At 39.3% G+C, this 18,434-nt stretch overlaps 1 protein-coding gene across 1 annotated transcript in view; it reads left to right on the top strand.

Moving 5' to 3' along the window:
- Positions 1-2,327: 2,327 nt before the first annotated feature.
- The window catches only part of XPO4 (exportin 4), a 73,727-nt gene continuing 57,620 nt past the window's right edge, over positions 2,328-18,434 (top strand). The window contains exons 1-3 of the mRNA XM_008067988.2: positions 2,328-2,435; positions 7,865-8,006; positions 12,364-12,502. Of these exons, the coding sequence (XP_008066179.1) occupies positions 2,342-2,435; positions 7,865-8,006; positions 12,364-12,502 (375 nt within the window). The 5' untranslated portion in view covers positions 2,328-2,341. The remainder of the gene's footprint in view (positions 2,436-7,864; positions 8,007-12,363; positions 12,503-18,434) is intronic.

Below are 18,434 nucleotides of genomic sequence, written 5' to 3'. Positions count from 1 at the left end.
ACACAGATAAGTTGCTGTTCTGATACCACTGCCAAACCAGTTTCAAGAAGGAAATTAAAATTTTGATTTCAGGAAACTAAAGTGAATGCCATCCTGTCATTTAATGTATTGGCTTGATAGTTTTATTGTTTCTATGATACTCTTTAGCTAGGTGGTTAGTATAAACTAACTTTTAGATTAGATTTTGTTATTTAGAAAATCTGACACTTTGCAAATGGGTTATCACTTTTTGTTATATTAACATGTTCAGACTAATTTTTTAGTGGGTTAAGTGTATGTAGTAATGAGGTTATGTCTTTTGGATGATTAACTTCAGAACAGTTTGTTAATTAGCATAATTATGCACACTGTGCTCTTTGAGGAGGCACTGGGGCTGTAGCTGGCGTGTGCCTGCGGCAGTGGACTGTGGGCAACAGTGTTGATGGGGTGCCAGGGTGCAGGGCTCGTAAGCCAGCAGGCAGCATGCAGCGTCTTGTGACAGCACACACTCATATGGCAGAACTAGCAGAAGGGGTGGAAATGAAGAGCTGGAAGGTGGAAGGACAAAAGTGTTTACTTCTGGGATGTGGTTAGTTGTTCGCAGTGTTTTATGAGTGAAGCTTTTAAAAAAGAGGTTTTAAGAGTTTAGCCCAGTTCTTTAATGGAAACACTTCCAATTTATCTAGAGAACTGTAGGGGGCGCTGTAGCATTAGGAATAGTAGTCTCAGCTTTCTTGGGCTGGTTATAAGCATTCTCTTAAGCCAGACTTTCACAATAATTGATTTTTCTTGGGTGTACACCCTTTTCATTGTTTTGGCTGAAATTAGAGTGACTAGTGTTGCATCCTTGATAGAATTTATAATGTGCATGATCTAATGTCTTTGGTTATGATATTTTTCATCTTCCAGATTTTTTCGATGTCGTTGAAGTTGTGACTTGCCCCCTTTGTGTTGGTTTGGACGGTCAAGATTTATCGTCCCACCGACTACCCCCACGCTCCTTTCCCACGTTAAGAATCTGTAGGACTTAATAGGTCAAAAGGTAACCAAACCATATGATGGGAATGCATATTTTGGGTCAATCTGATTCAAAAGAGTATCCTCTTTGAAGAAAGATCGTTACACTGAAATGGAGTTTAAAAACCTGACAGACTTTAGAAAGTGTTTTGGTTAAGATGGAAGTGTAGCTTTTTGACTGATTGTTATTCAGAGAAGAGTTTCAGAAATTCCAAACAAATTGTTCCCTATTTTTCTGATTTAATGGCAATTTTAGAAAACTTGAGGTAGAATTGTTTGATCCTCTATCTTAAAGGATTGCTTTTAGAGATTGGTTTTTAGTAACTTGGATTCAGTTTCACCAGTACTGAAGAATTTAGAAATTATTTGGAACAAGTCAAGTTAAGCTGAGTGGTATATTTTGGAATAAAAGGTGGTAAGTCAGTTATGTTTAAAGAAAATACAAAAAAATGTTAGGAAGATTTCTAAAATGTGAGCACCTTTAAGAGATTCTGACCCCAACCTTGCCAGAAATTTATTTTTTTCTGAAACCTGTATTTTATTTTATTTTATTTTTTTTTTTTTTGAGTTGGAGTCTCACTCTGTCTCTCAGACTGGAGTGCAGGGGCACGCTCCTGGCCACCACAGCCTCGACCTTCTGGACTTCTGCGATCCTTCCGCCTTAGCCTTCCGAGTAGCTGGAATTACAGGCATGTGCTACCACGCCCGGCTGATTTTTTGATTTATTGTAGAGATGAGGTCTTGCTGCCCAGGCGGGTCTCGAACCCGCGGGCTCAGGCAATCCGCTCACCTCAGTCTCCCAAAGGCGCCGGATTACAGGCTGGGCCACCGAGCCCGGCTGAAACCTGTATTTTAAATATGTATTATCAAGTTTCATACTTTAGGCAGACATGGTGGTTCATGCCTGTAATCTCAGCACTTTGTGAGGTGGAGGTGAGAGGATTGCTTGAACCCACAGGTTCGAGACCAACTGGGCAACATGGCGAGACCTTGTCTCTACAATAAATCAAAAAATTAGCCAGGTGTGGTAGCACGAGCCTGTAGTTCCAGCTACTTAGAAGGCTGAGGTTGGAAGGATTGCCGGAACCCAGCAGGTCGAGGCTGTGGCAGCTGTGATCGTGCCACTGCACTCTAGCCTGGGTGACAGAGTGAGACTCTGATTAAAAAAAAAGTTTCATACTGTAGTTCCTTAAAAAAAAAAAAAAAATTAAGCAAGAATCTGTCCCTAATGTTCCTCAAAAGTGAAAGCATTTTCTCTTCTTTTGGGTAAAAGAATTGCTGTTGTTCAAGCTTTCTCAAATAGTGCACTCTGTTTTTGTTTTTAACTCTCAAGGCACCACCTTCCATGGTCAATAATGAACAGCGCCAGCATGCAGAACACATATTCTTATCATTTAGGAAATCAAAATCACCATTTGCAGTTTGCAAGCATATTTTGGGTAAGTATTCACTTTTTAAATATTTTGGCATAATCAGATCTGGTTTTCTGTCTTGAACATTAGCTATTTTAAGTTTCTTTAAAAATAAGCAGATTTATACAGTTAGAGTTTTTCATTGATAAAAATTAGAGGCTTTAAAGATATTCTGTAGAGCCAGGTGAGAAACTTTGTTTATACTTTGGATTTTCCTCCCTAGATATAATGTTCAATAATTTATTATTGACTGTAACATGAAGGCTATTAATAATGGGGAAAAAATTTAATGCTTTTTCAGTTGTTTTCAAATGACATTTGTTACTGGAAATGTACTATAATATCTCTTATCCCAGTATTAATTTTAAGATTAAGGTTGCTTTTGGAGGGTTTCTACATTTTACTTCCTTTAGTTGTTTTTCCATAGTTTTTTTTTTTTTTTTAAACAATTTCATTTATAGTAAGCTGCTTAGTGAATATTAGTCATTCTGGGTCGGTTAATACTATATCCTGTAATAAAGCACTGATTTTTCCTTTTGTCATGTATGTTTTATGAGTGCCTTATATCTTACACATACACAGAAGTGGTCTCTTGTAAAACAGTCACAGAATTATAACTCTTATCCAAAGATGGCATTTTCTAAGAGTTATATATGATGTTGCCATCTGCCTCTTAGATATTTTTCAATAATAGTAAGCAATTTCGTTGCTAATTATTATTTTATATCCTCGTTTTTTAGTGGATTAAGTGTATGGGGATATGTGTCTTTTGGATTATTAACTTTAGAACAACTTATAGAATTAACTAGCATAATTATGCATGTAGTTACCGTTGGCTGTTTTTCTTAGTTGGCACCATCTTCTATTACCCATATTTCAGACTCAGGAAGGCTTTTTGAGTCATCTGTGACCATAAAAGTGGTTAGTTGACTACTAGGAACTAAAACATCTGACCGTTTAGTCTTGTTTTTAGTAAGGTATATCTGTAGGCACCAGCACACCAGTTTCTGGGTTGAAATAAATTGCAATTAAAGTGATGTGTTAAGAAGGCCTTTCATAGAAGGACTTTGGAATGAGTTGTTGGATGGCAGTGGAGAGAGCTCTGAGGTAGGCATTCTGAGAGCCAGGTGCCAGTGCTGCCCACTGCACTGTGTTGCCTGGAGGAAGCCACCTCTTCATCCCCTGTGTGGGCCTGAGAGGACCACTTGTCTGAGTGGACTTGCTGTCTTAAGGCGTTGTGAGGTGCAGGGTAATTACATATGTAAAAGCACTTTGTGAACAGCAAAGTAAGTGTCGTGGCCACATGGCCTGATTTGTAAATAGCTTTTTAAAAATGTGAGCAGCTTAAACATGTCATGTTCCTGGTTTGTAAGAAGCTGGCAGCAGTGAAGGTGTCTGGGTCTTACTCAGGAGTTGGGTCTTACCATTAGAGGAACAGTTTTGACAACTACATTTACGTTCTCAATGAGGCCATTTTAATTAATTTACTTATTTGAGTGGTCAGCTTTTATGCTTCGGTAGATTTGTCTCTGGCACGAAATGTATCTTGTGCCTATGGAGGCTATTTAACTCCATGTTAAATTGAAAGAAGCAAAACTGGACACTAGCATAAAGAGCTTCAGGGAGCATCAACTCATCCTTACTGCCTTGAAATTGTCCAGCACTGATAGAGTTAGAAAGCTGTTGTGTTAAATGATTAACCTGTAATCACTTGAGTGAGTTGGTTTTCCTGGCCTGTGCCTTAATGACATGACTAGGGCTGTGTTTCATCTTCCTATCGCGATGCCGTTGTCATTCTGTACTAGCAGGAGGTAGTTGATCTAAGTTACAATGTTTTATTAGAGCGTATTTGTTTATGTCACTCTTTCCTTTTTAAGAGTATGTATATTTTATGAAGTGCTATTGCTTTGTTATGCTGGAGCCTGTTTTGGAATACTTTGTTTTCTTGATAACATTTTCTAAAGAGTAGTGTTGCTAGTTCTGGCCATGCTTTTAAAAATCAGTTTGGGTTTTGAGACATTGACGATTTAAAAGGTGGAGTGCATGTGTTACAAGCATAATCATTAATGTACTGCAAAGCCCTGTGTTACATTAATGTTTACATCTGAACTTCACAGAAAATCTTTTCACTCCTTACTCAGTTGCCACCAGCACAGAAGGGCAATTCCTCCGAGAAGACTTCTCATACAAGTGGCAGTCAATCGCAGTTCAGAATTTTCACATTCTTACCTAGGGATTGTGTGTTGTCATTTTTACAGAACGTCTGGGTAATACATTCTAATAAAGGGGAGACTTTCTCCTTGCCTCTTCCCCTTTTTGGCCTCTTCAAATTCTTCCCTCTCCCTTCTCACTTTAGTTTTATATGATCCTCATTTCTTTCTCTTCTGACCCTTCTGTTTCTGCTCTGGTTTTGGTTTCCTTTGCTCCTTTCCATGTGTTGTGGTATTATGTGTCTGTGTGTGCATGGTGCATGCTGGTGCATTTTGTCAATGAGTACTTGAAGACTTCGTCACTCAGAAGTTTTTGGCAGTTAGGAATTTACTCGTTTTTTAGTGTCAAATGTTCCTTCAAAACTTGTGAGTTTTATTCCTGTTAAAGAAATAGCCAAGCATCAGGAGGGATTGGTTGACCTCTCCTGGAGCTGACTTTGGAGCATTCTTTTGTCCTTTTCTCAGGGAGAAATGGGTTTCTTTTACTTCTGATCTCTCAGAAGTAGCCAAAACAAAATGAAATAAGAAACCATTAAAAAGACAGACTGATGAACTTTAACTTCTCTGGATCTGGAGAGTTACTTCCTTCGTAGTGCTGTCAATTGTCAGGAATTGATAGGTCATCTTTCACATGAAAGTTGGTGGATGAAGGTGTCATGGAGTCAAAAGAGCAGGCTTCTGGACCTTACCCAGAGAGGCGATGCCAGTAGTTGGGCATCTGTAGCTTGACTGCTAGGGCTTTAATTTTTCTTTTTCAAAAAAACTTTTTTTGATCAGAATGTAGTGCATTTTCTCTGTTACTATTTATTTCACTTTCACTTTTGTCTTCATGGTTCTGTCTAGTTTCAAGTGGCTGACAAGATACAAATGAATTTTACACACACAATTATTTTTAAAGAAAGTTACTGTGGTAGCAAGTGAAAGCTTTCTGCTAAAGTGGCCCGAAATAATTAGTTACATGGACAGCAGCCTAGGCAGTGGCAGATCTTCCTAAAAGCAGATTTTAGAAATTCTAGTTGAGTCGTGAGTTCTTCATGAAGACCTTACGATCTGGAGCATTTTTATGGCCGAGAGGAAGACCAAGGCCGGTGAGATAGCATGCTAGTTCATTGGAAGGCTCCGGGCTCTCTCCTGGTGCCTCTTGCACACCCTGGGGGAGGTGCAGCTTACCGAGGCTAGTCATGGCTTCTATGAGGACGTGCACTTTATACGTTTTAGGAAGATTCTTTTTCTTAAACTTGGGTTTGGCTTTCTTTTTTCAGATTCCTCCATTCTTGCAGACACCTTCTATGGAAGTAGCCATCAGATCTTCCTTTAATACCATGCAGTGGTAGCAAAGAAACAGTTCTGAAACTTCTTTGTCTCTTGAAAACTTTTGAATGTTCATCTGCTGTAATTGTCCTCTCCACTCCCACCCTAAGGGCATCAAAAAGGCTTGGGTATAAGCACAGTTAGAAGCAAATGTTTCACTGCTTGTCAACATTGAAGCTGCTTATTTAATGGGCTCATCTTCTGTAGCATTTGTGTTTAGGAGTGATTAGGGGAGCCTTTACCCACCATGTGACCTCAAATCTCTTCTCTATCACTTGGGGCATCCTTTCTTCAACTCTTGTAAAATGCAAGAATTTATTTACTTGAACTTTGGAGTTCTGTTTCTAAAATTCTGAGAGTCCCTCAGATTTTGCTTCCTGTTAAAATCCTTGTCAAGGATTTTCGGTTTCTTGTTCTTAAAATTTTTACAACGACAATAGAAAATGAAGACAAGCAAACAACCATCATTCTCTTCAAGAGGAGGTTGACAAAAAGAGATTATTTGAATTACCTTTGTGAGACCATGCCATATTTCTCCTTAAGTGATCTGATTAAATGGAGTTGCTTCTGGGTCAAATCCTCTTTTTTTTTTATTCCTAGAACTTTAAACAGAGCTTTTATAGGTTCTCATTTTTAGAAGCTATTTCTTTATTTTAATTATCATATTTTAAGGTTTCTAAGTTTTTGTGAGTTCTGATTATCATCTCAGAATTCATGTTAAGATGGCATAGAATAATCAAAACTTTTTTAAAAAGGTCCAAATTGATTCCTCTGAACAGTTTTGGTATTTTCAAAACCCCTGTGTAGTAGTCTAATATTGTAGGAATTTACTTAGGGTACACCTTTTCTCCCACATTTTTATAGCTGATTGTGTCAAGAGCACTTGTAAGAGTTTTAAATGACCTGAGCTTGAATAGGAGAGAAAGTAGCATGCCTGGCTATATCTTCCTGCTCTTCTGATAACTTCTTGAGGATGCCACTCTATGACTGGAGTAATTTCTTATGGCTTTCAGATACTCATGTCCAATGGTCTTGGCAAGTAATCTGGAGTCTTATTATAGACTTTCGTGGATTCCACACAGTGGTTATTTTTTAGAGCTTCAGGAAATTTCTACTTTTTCTTGACTTCATTTTGACTGTTTCTCCTTGTTTATAATGCTGTTTGGAAACTGATTATAGTGATATTGGTTAATAAGAGAAAAAATAGAAAATTAATATAATTTTTTAGACGTGTTAATTTTCTATTTTTTCTCCCCAATTCAGTTTTTAGTTCAGATGCTGTAACTTGCTAGTTAAGGCTGGGTCTTTGTAAGTGTAGCTTTGGGATTTTACTCAGTTTGATCAATATTGCAATCAGAAAATTCATGAGAACTTCTCACCTTGTGTAAATGCAACTCATTTTGTTATTTTGGAAAAAATAATCTACACATGATTGTTTTTATTTCTGAACTTGCTATTGGGATGGATCATTCTGCTGAAAGCTTAATTACTTAAAAATGGAAACATTTTAACAGCATGGCTCATCACAAATAGTAATGTTCAAAGACTAGTTTATTAAGCTCTTTTTCAGATACAAAGAAAGTTCTGGTTTGCACAGGGTGAGAATCTTAGGAAATTTTCTGATTGCTTTATATTTTTATTTTTATTTTTTTTAAAGCTGTGTTATTTTTTAGTTCTTCATGCTTTGGAAGTAACAGTTGAAGAGAGGTGAGGAAAGTTTGTGAAAATTGTGATCGGTGATTAGCTGCCACCTGCCTGAGGGGTCTTCTGAGAGGAACTAACCTCTTTGTGGTGCTAGCGCAAGGTCACTGGATTAAAAAAAGCACAGGTAACCATCTTCTTCCTTGTCTGAACGTTCTGTTTTTAAATTCATACACGCAAACTGTTCAAGGTAAAACAAACTACTATTTACAGACAGTTTCAATTTGTCCTCAGAAACTAGCAAAGTGGACTATGTCCTTTTCCAAGCTGCCACCGCCATCATGGAAGCTGTCGTCCGGGAGTGGATCCTCTTGGAGAAAGGCAGCATCGAGTCGCTGCGGACATTCCTCCTGACCTACGTCTTACAGAGGCCCAAGTGAGTACATGCAGCCGAGCTTGTGCATCCTCTCAGGGCTTTCAGTGTGCATTAGAGGATTTCTTCATTTCTTGCTGAATGGTAGGTGTTTGTGGTTAAGCTTTCTGTGGGACTCATAGTTTAAAGACTCATACACACAGTTGTGTTGTTTTGGTACTTAATGAAATGGCACCTTTTATTTAAGCTTGTGATACTAGGTTTTGGGTTTTGTTTCTTTGAAAATATTGTGTTGGATGTTAGGATTATTTGGTTGCTATTTAGTTGTGAGGAATTTGGTTATAAAAAAAAGTTGGAGCTGGGTGTGGTGACTCAGCCTATAATCCCAGCACTTTGGGAGACCAAGGCAAGAGGATTGCCTGAGCCCAGGGTTTGAGACCAGCATGGGCAATTTGTGAGACCTCATCTCTACAATAAATCACAAAAACTTGCTGGGCGTGGTGGCGTGCATATGTAGTTCCAGCTTCTTGGAAGGATTGCCTAAGCCCAGCAGGTCGAGGCTGTGTTGGCCATAAGTGTGCCACTGGCACTCCAGCCTGGGCTACAAGAGTGAAACTCCAACTCAAAAAAAAAAAGTTGGTCTTGGACTCAGTTGAAAATCCTTTAGATTTGCTTGTTCTTCTGGTGTTTGGTAGGGGTGGTTATTTCTTTGAGCATGTCTTAAATTTAGACTGGCGAGTATTGCAAGGCATATGTGAGTATCCTGAGTCAGGGGAAAGGAGAGAGACTGGGTGCCATTCACAAGCCAGATGTTCCCTATCTATATGCATAAAAAATGTGCAAAGAAAATGTTCCCTAAGAAAAAGTGCCAAGTTCTTGTTTTAAGTTTCTTTTAAAGAGGGGATCAGGTTTGAGGAATGGGTAAGCATGAATTTTCTTTTTATGTTATTCACATCTGTTTTGCTTAATCAGTATATAAGATTGTGTACATTTATTACTTAAATGATTTTTTTTTAAATGAGGAAAATTATTAGCTACACAAATCTTGGGGAGAAATTGAGTCACTACTTACCATTTTCCCCCAAAGTCCACCATATACCAAGTTTTCTTTTAAGAATAGGTAGTGCTGTTGGTTGCTGATGGTGCACTGAAATACTTTAGGTGTTCATTTCCAAATTCACTGAAGAAAAAGTTTGTTGTGTAATGAGAAATGCATGTCATTGGGAGCGGTGATTAATGTCAATAAACATATACATAAGACTTCAAATCCAATTCAGAACATACTGTCATACATTTCTTCCTTTCAAGTGCCCACAAACATTCTCTGAGATCATAATATTTAATAATAATTACAGACGTGACTTGAGGACTTTGTTAACTGCTAGCTGGTTGACATGTAGAAAAAAATGTGTGAGAGAAAAAAGCCAAGTTCAACGTAGCCTGCTAGCTTCGCAGGTCTGGTGGGTCACACATCGAGCAGATTAGCGGGTATTCCTATGTGTGAGGAGGGCACAGCTAAGTGCTTCCAGTGTTCATGGAGTAAGGAAGACTTGCTCCTGGCTTAACACCTTTCTCTTCTTTGATCAGCTCAGAAGTTATCTCATTTGCTACCACTGATGTGAATTTATGTCATTACAAATTCTGTTCCTGGTTGTTGCTGATGTCATGGTGGAATACCATCTTTTCGAGTTTATAATCTGAATAAAAATAAAAGTGTGGAATGCTACTCAGAGTGGTGTCTGAGGCAAATCCTGGATATGTCTGCAACTTTCAGCTGTATTGTGAAAAAGGGGACAATTTAGAAAAGACTTGTGCTTAACGACAGATGTTTGCAGTAAGCAGCTTCAGGTTTTTTTACTTTCATCCACTCTCAGTATTAGGAAAGTGAAAACTTGGTTGGTCATGAATGTAAGTTGATTGTAGGGCTCCACGCTGAAATAGCTCACTTACGTATTTTCCCCCAAATCCTTATTTTGAAAAAAATGAAAAACTTTTAGCGAGGTTGTAAGGATAGTGCAATGAATGTGCAGGATTATATTAGACACTTTTCTTAGTGTCTTGGTGGTTCTTCCCTTGCACTTTTCTTAGTGCCTAATATAATTTTGATTTAACATTCTGAATTCCCCAGTTGTCAGAATAATATTACTTATATTTATTTTCCTCTTTATAGGTTTTTTCTTTTTTGTAGTATAGTCTATGTCTCCCTTCAGAGCTTTTATTATTTGCTTTATATATTTAGGTACAGTAGATTTTTATTTTTTTTAATCCAGAATTTAACCAAAGGTTATACATTGTATTTAGTTGTCATGTCTCTTTAGTTTCTTTTAATCTAGAATAATTTTACTCTTTTTTTGCCTTTCATGACACAGATATTTTTATCTTGTAGAACACCCTACAATGTGGATTAGTGTCAAGTTAAACATTTTGGCATACTGCATAGGTAGAATACTATAGGTTATAGAGAATATTACATAAATAATGTTGTGCACTTCTCATTACATGAACAGAATTTTTTCTTTCGTCTTTTTTTTTCCCCTTGTAATTGAGGTAAACTTTGTATAGAGTGAAATGCACAGTGCCCATTTCTAAAGAGTCAGGTAACACAGTGACTGAGAAAGGGACTTGCACCTCACTTCTGCCACCTAACTCTGTGACCCTGGGCACATTACTTAACTTTGTACATTAATTTTCTGATTATTAAATGGAGTGAATAACAGTACTCAAGATTGTTGTGAGGATCGAATATATTATTACTGTTTGTGAAATTCATTTAAAGCCTTGCATATCATAAGCATTCAATAGATGATAACAATTATTTTCCTAATAATTACTATACTTGCCAGTAGAGTTTTTTGTTTTTTTTTAAGTGAGAAAGGAGGATTTATTGAGAGGACAGAAAAGCTCCCACAGTGGGAGGAAACCCGAATGGGTTACCCCAGTAGAGATATTTAAAACTAGCTTTGTGTCCATTTCTAGTAGCAGTCTTCAGCTTTTTGTACATTGTCTAGTCATAGTCTATGTCTAGGAATCTATTCTGTCCCCTCAACAGTGTAAGAATTCCCTTTGATCAACTAATACTCCACTTGCAGTAGGAGCTCAGCATTTGTTTGCTTAAGGAATGAAGGACGAATGACTCAAGCCTGTGCTGTGAAGGATATTTTTCACTTCAGTCTTGACCTGGGGGACATGCTTGTTCATTCACATAAATGTCTAGTATTGCAGGCAGGCAGTGTGCTTAGCGTGTTCTGGTGTGCTGAGAGTGGACAGACCATCAGGGATAGGGTTTGCAGTAGTAAGAGATGTGGCGTGGCATGGGAGGGGGCTGCAGGAGCCCTCTGCGCTTACTTTCGGGGGAGCGTGCGTGGCAGCACAATCTTGGCAGAGTGGGTAGAAACTTAGAGGTCTGGGAAGGCGAGAGTGTGGGACAGGGACGTGGGAAAAGTTTCGTGTGCCTGCAGTTCTGAGAGTGTGAAGGGTGAGGTCAGAGAGAGGCGCAGGCCCTGGCTGCAGAGGGCCTTCTGGGGGCGGATGACTGTAACTTTCGTGCAAACAGGGATACCTTCTAGAGTGAAGGAAAGCAGGTATACTGGGACCGTCTCTGGGAAGCCAGGGTGGGTCCCACTACTTTGAGGCCATGTTGAGAAGTCTAAGTTTATCCCAAGGGCACATGGTTGTTGTATCTTTGTGACATTCTTGAAGCTGGATTATAAAGTCCAGGGTTGTGTTTTCCGAGCCTTACCTTTCAGAAAAGCTTGTGAAAAGAAAAGCTTATGAAAAGAGTTACACCTCTGTGCCCAGTGGTTGAAATGGGCTTTGTAGAATGCCTTGACTTGGAATGGATGCTTCTGTCATACAGAGGAACAGAACCTAAATAGGACATTTTTACAAGTTTTCTGACAGTTGTGTGTTTGTATAATGTTGCACCTGGGATAGCTGGTATGTTGCCTTTACACTCTACGGGGAAATGGGACTTAGGAGTAGACACCGGTTAGAGATGAATATCGGATCAGAACTTCTCTCCAAATTAGTGGAATCCTAATCTTAGTGATTCTTCCCCTACATTTAACAGGGAGCTGCTTTGGATCTACTGAAAACTGAAGTAGCTAACACACACGTAGTGCTTAGTATGTACTCAACACAGTTCTAGGAACAGTTCATCCTAATAATCACCCTGTTAGTGTTGTCCTCATTTCACAGGTGAGGAAACTGAGAGGCTCTGTGTGCTGTCTTGCCCAAGGGTCACAGGCCAGTAAATACTGGAGCCCGAATTCCAGCCCCGGTCTTCTGGTTTTGAGTCTGGCTGTACTACACTCAGCTGTTAGCACTGTTGTTAGTAGCTTCAGGCACATTGAGGAACTCGGGAGTACTTTGATGCTGGACTTAGATCAATGTTTTTCACAATGATTTTTATGTTTTACAGCCTCCAAAAATATGTTCGGGAACAGATTCTACTAGCAGTAGCAGTGATTGTAAAACGAGGATCATTGGATAAATCAATTGACTGCAAAAGCATTTTCCATGAAGTCAGCCAGTTGATAAGTAGTGGCAATCCCACTGTGGTAAGTGTGCTGTTTGTGTTTGTAAGTATCAACAGTTTATATTTTGTCTTACGCAAGTAGCATTAGAGCAACAGTAACGGCTATCTGCATAAAAGAAGTCCACAAGCCGATCAGTCAAGCAGTTTTCATTTGTTCAGGTTTTCCTGTGGTCTTTTTAGATGTCTACATGCTATAGAGGTGTGCTTTGCTCTTCCATTTGATTCTGCGTTTTGTTGCCATAGTGTTCATGATCATTTTAATGGTTGTAAAGTATTGTAAGCTAATAATATTTTTAGCCATTCCTATTGAACTTTCCCCCCATTTTTAGTAAACTTTTGATAGCAACTAATGACTATGGAAATGGTTGACTAAAGTATAAAATGACATCTGACATGAAAAAAATCATAGTGTTGTGCTCCTAATTGGTTGAGGTATTCCATGACTTCCAGGAGTTACTGTCAGCAGAGCAAACCTGAGGCCATTGCCCTCAACTGAATTGCTCTGGGGGGCACGACTCCCCCTCCGCCTCCTGTCTACTTTTGGAGCAAGAGTAGTGACTGGAGAGCGGCTGCCTGGCTGCAGTCCCTTCCAGGACAGAGGAGCTGGAGTGGTGTTAAGATCAGCTGTGATCCTTAGTCTGAATTATCAACTTTTGTCAACTGAGGATCCTTGGCCCACGCGAAATTGGGATCGGTGGTGCTGGTCCCTTCCGAGCTTCAGGGATTGTGTCTTTAAATATTTGGGGTAGTTTATTGCTTTTACAGTTTCTTTGATCCTTTGAAAGGCGTCTGTGAGACTGTACGCCACTGCATGCATTCCATCAGAGCTTCGGTGGCTCCCGAGCGAGGGGCGTGGCCTTTGTGGCGTGGTTGGTACTTTGAGGTAAAGATGCAGTGGCATCTGCTAGGAGGGCCACGTCCTCCTGCCAGGCTCACGTCCCTTCTCCCTTCCCCACAGCCCTCTACCACACTTGGTCATGCACCAATCTCACTACCTGCCTTCTGCTTCCTCTGTCTGAGGCCCCAGACCAAGTGAGGGGGCCAGGACTGTAGAACTTCCTGTACACACCTGAGTGGCATTTGTTTTCCTTTGGAATTCATCAGTGGTCATGTATTTATTCTTTTTTTCTTATCAACTTTATTGAGGAGTCATTTACATACATTACTGAAATGGACACTTGGTAGGTTGTGACACACTCATGTATACAGTGCATTCCTGCCAGAGTCAAGATGCAGAACATTTCTGTCTACTTTTGTTCTTTGATTGTGTGGTATTGTGTTTGATGCCACGTTTTGAGAGATTTCTTCAAAAGTAGCTAACACAGAAGTTCTCTACCCTTACTCTCCAGTTTGTAGCCATGATGCCACTGTGGCTTTTGAGCATATGAAATGTGGCTAGTGTGACTTAGAAACTGAATTTTCAAATTTTTAAAATTTTAAATAATTTAAATTCAAATAGCTACATATAGTTAGTGGTAATTGTATTGTACAGTGTAGTTCTAGAGACTTTCGTAATCCAAAGGTCTAATTTTATGTCCTTTTTGACCTAATCTTAGTATTGTGAAATTTAACTATTTATATAAAACTAACAACTTCAAAATGCGTATATTTGAATCATTAAGTTTTATAAGTCATGATAGTTTTGTTTTATGTGGGGAGAAGATTCCTTGAAGGTCCTCCTCTGATAAGAGTCTACTGAAGTGTTGGAGGTGATGCCGCTGGAAAGCTGCTTCTCACTCATTTTTCTCTCTGCGTCTCAGTTCTCTGTTGGTGGTGGGTGTGGTCTCCTTCCTTATGGGGAGCAAAGCTCTCGAGGTGCGATGCTTCAGGGATGCCTGTGTGGGTTGTGTGATGGGAGTCTTGGTATCTGTGTGTATTTTGATAGTGTTTGCTTCCAAACTGATGGCCACACGTACCTTCTGATGGTGCCTGTCATCGGGGGCCCAGGAAAAAGAAGTGGAGGAGGCAGGTAGCTAAACTAGAGGGAAAAAGCCTTGCACCTGGGGCTGCCACTTGGAAGCCTCTTCCCATCTCTGATGCTCTGAATCAATGTCTTGTTTTGTTTTGACAGTCTGCGGTCAGGGCGTCAGCTCATTTTGTTGGACAGGACTTAAACTGGAGGAGCACCCTTCGTAACCCTGAGGTCTATCGGAGTGTGGCAGTGCCTTTCCCTTGGGGGTTTGGGAATCATTCCAGTGGGGATTTTGGTATTGAGGCAGAGTTTCTGTGGCTTGCCCTCACCCCCACATGTAGCTTCTTGGCACTGGGAGGCTACAGGGCAGGATCAAGAGTCCCCAGCCTCCCTCAGGAATGAGCACACACTGGGGAATTGCGTCCTCTGCTTCCTTTCCCCTGGGGTAATTTGACCCAGCACAAAAAGTAGTCCTACTGCAACCTGACAATTGGAGTTTTTGAGCCACTGTAAATAACTGATGTTCTGAGAATGATTGGAACAGATGTAGCTGTTTAGTTAGAGAAGATTTGCCTCGATTCATAGTGCATACGCTTTGAGAATAGTGGATAAATTTAATATTCTCAGGAAATACTTCAAAGATTTTGACTTTTTTTAAAAGTCAAATTTTTAATAACAAGGCTAAGAACTCTTTTGCAGCAGGAAATCAATAATGGGAGGTAGAATTTAATTTCAAGATTGCAGGGTGAATTTATTTTGTTGACTACGTTAAAGATGTTGAACTTGAAAAGCAGTGTCTTCATTTTATAGCGAGTTAAACGCACACACTGGCCATCCCAGTTTGTTCTTGCCCAGCAGCGTGAAACTGACTCATTAGGCAGGTCTGGAAAATGAGGTGAAGACAGTGTCGTACATCTTCTTCTCACCTTATCTTCCTCGTTCTGTTAAGAATGTGTGGGGTTCAATAATAGACTGAATATTTTCTTAGTCTCAAGAGACATGAACAGTAGCTGAAGAGAAATTAAAACCTCAGAAAGCAGAATGGTAAAATGATCAGAACATGGATCTGGTATTGGCTAGAAGCTTTCTTTATATAGGTGATTTGGGGAGAGATTTGAACAGAAGATAAAATTAACTAATGCTTTTCTGTAGATGAGGAAAGGGTTGACCTCATGAACTGCTGAGTTAGTTGGCGAACGTTTCCCTCACCTCTTCTGGAATGATGTTACCAACCACCTTCATTAGCTAAAGACTGTTCACTTTCTTTCTTTTTTTTTTTTTTTTTTTGAGTTGGAGTCTCACTCTGTTGCCCAGACTGGAGTGCAGTCCTGGCCACTGCAGCCTCGACCTGCTGGGCTCTGGTGATCCTTCTGCCTCAGCCTTCCAAGTAGCCGGAATTACAGGCATGCGCTACCACGCCCGGCTGATTTTTTTTTGATTTATTGTAGAGATGAGGTCTCGCTGCCCAGGCGGGTCTCGAACCTGCGGGCTCAGGCAATCCACTCACCTCAGCCTCCCAAAGGCGCGGGATTACAGGCTGAGCCACCAAGCCCGGCTAGGACTGTTCACTTTCAAAGAATATTGATTTTTGGTGGTCTGTTGCCCACTCTAGCCTCGTGTGCACGTTTATACAGGCTTAGGGTCAGTGTAGAATAATAGAATACTGATTTTGGAGTCACACACTTGGGTTCTGCCATTTACGATGTACCTAACTTGAAGGAATAAATTAACTTCTCCAGGCACGAGCTCACATTTTATGGAAAAGAAGTGTGATGAGATGCACTTGCAAGTGTTTGGCTATCTCCCAGTAGCCTCTTGCTCTTTCTTTATACCATCTTGGGACGTGAGTCATCTCTCCTCTGTCAAACAATTTTTTTAAGTATTGAAAAGCAGAAGAAAGTATATCCATGAGTGAAAACTGTTTATGTAATTAAAAAATAGATAACCAACATATTAACTTTCCTTTGGAGACTTTAAGAAGTAGTTTTATGAAAAGATTATATCTAATTCATGTAAACGTTTTTCTAAGAAGATGACTTTTTTAGACACAATACAGTTTTCCATGTATCATGATGTATTCTTAGTATAATTATGATTGTATGATTATTAAGTAATAAATTATTTTATGCCTGTCTCTGTGGGCAGTTATGATGTTTTCTTTCCATGATTATGGAGGTAACCATGGTTACTTCATCTCAGTCTGCAGCAGTGTCAGACCTGCTCTCAATACTAATTTGAGAGGAATGTGAAAACTTTCCTTCCTAGGAAAAGAGCTACTTTTTTTTAGTATTAAGCCAACGTTTAAGCTAAAATTTTAATCTAGTTTATACTTGTCTTGTTTTCTTTGAAAGTGGTACGCATACATTAAATCAGTTTTAAAGCTATTTAGCATTTAAGCCTCCTTTCCTCCTCTTTGCAGGACTAGCGAGAAGTGGGTGAGAAATTCACTTGTCTACAGCAGAGCTGCCCCTGGATGTGATAGCCAAGTTAATCTCTCTTATCACAAGTCTCATTGATGTTTGCTTAGAAGAGCAGCTGGAAGTCTGCTTTATGTATGGCAACCTTTCATAAAGTTTATTCTTGGTAATAAAGCTCCTGGGGTAAGAGCCAGGCTATTATAAGAGACAATCCTCTCACTGAACAAGAGTATTTTATTTTGTCAGCTGGAGTTAGTGTTTGAGTATCTTGTGCTTGTGACAGTAAGCTGGTGAGTAAGGCATGCTATCTCTGAAGGGCATGTTTTCTCTAGCTTGAAATTAATAGCTTTTACTAGAAATGAGGATGCTGCTATAAAATTTTTAATGTAAAGACAAGAGTAACTCGAATTGTTAGTCCGTGAATTAACTTGTGAATTTTCAGTATTTCAATGAAGGAAGATACATTAGACTTTTTGTAACCTTGGGACCTCACAGCTATAAAAAAAAAAAAAAAAAGGAAACGCTTCATGTATTTATTTTCCACCTTCCCATGTGTTTACATTGTGCTGGGCATTGAAGTAAACATTGATTTGTTAATCCAAACAACATTTACTGAACATATACTATGTTGCTGTAGTGTTTTTAGTTGTAGTTCTCTTTTTTTAAAAGCAATAACATATTTTGGAATTTTAATTTGGCAGAATTTAGATAACAATCAGCAAGAAGTAGGACCAAAAATGTCAAAATAGGTTGTTGTTATTTTTCATGATAATGATGAAAAATACTGTTGCTACTTTACCTTATCTTGTGATGACTTGCTGTATTTACATAGTGCTTTTACCTGCATCATCTAATTGGAACCTTGGGGCGTTCATGTAAATTAGGCAGGGGAGAGGGTAGTGGCCTTTTTTATAGATGAGAAAGCTGGAGCCCGAAATAAATGAAGTGCTTTGCCTACAGATATTTGAAGTATGAAATCTTGGACTGCTGGAACCCAGATTTTTCTGACTCTTGTCTAAAAACAAGAACATTCTTGTCTTTACAGATTTCTCTTTTTATTTAAAAAGTGTAAAGTAGAAAAGCAAAATGTGAAACAATATACATGGGTTGATAGCAGTGGTATATAAATGATGTACATCTGTGCATTAGAAGTGTTCAGACAATGGGATTCTTGTATTTGATTCTTGAAGGAATCCTGCAGAGTGTTTATGCCTAGGATTCTTTTTAGTAAGTTTTGTTATTTGGTTTCTAACTTGTTGGCAAATGAAAATGATCAATGGAGAACAGGTAGTCAAATTGCCAGCAGCAGGGAGTGACAGACAAGGACAAGGGTGATTGAGGAAAGCTGTGAAGCAGACATAAGTCAGCTTTAGTGTGGCAGACTTTACTATGGCAGTCTCATGCTGCTTATCAATCAGCCAGCTTAGATCTTAGATAAGTCAACTTAGATCTGATTTCATTGACATTATTTACTACAGCTTATGTTTCTGATCCTCTAAAGGGTAGAGCCACTGGTTCTACTATGGACAAATATCTAGCCCTGAAAAGATGATGTCCAGAGAGGCAGTGCTTGCAGGTGCTAGTCAGGAGAGGGGAGTTAAGAGACCATGCCCTCGGTGTTGCCG

Source organism: Carlito syrichta, unplaced genomic scaffold (genome assembly GCF_000164805.1).
Source record: "Carlito syrichta isolate Samal-C Ts95f unplaced genomic scaffold, Tarsius_syrichta-2.0.1 Scaffold309850, whole genome shotgun sequence".
NCBI lineage: Eukaryota > Metazoa > Chordata > Mammalia > Primates > Tarsiidae > Carlito > Carlito syrichta.
Note: the sequence above shows the minus strand (reverse complement) of the source record. Positions and strands in the feature narration are given on the sequence as shown.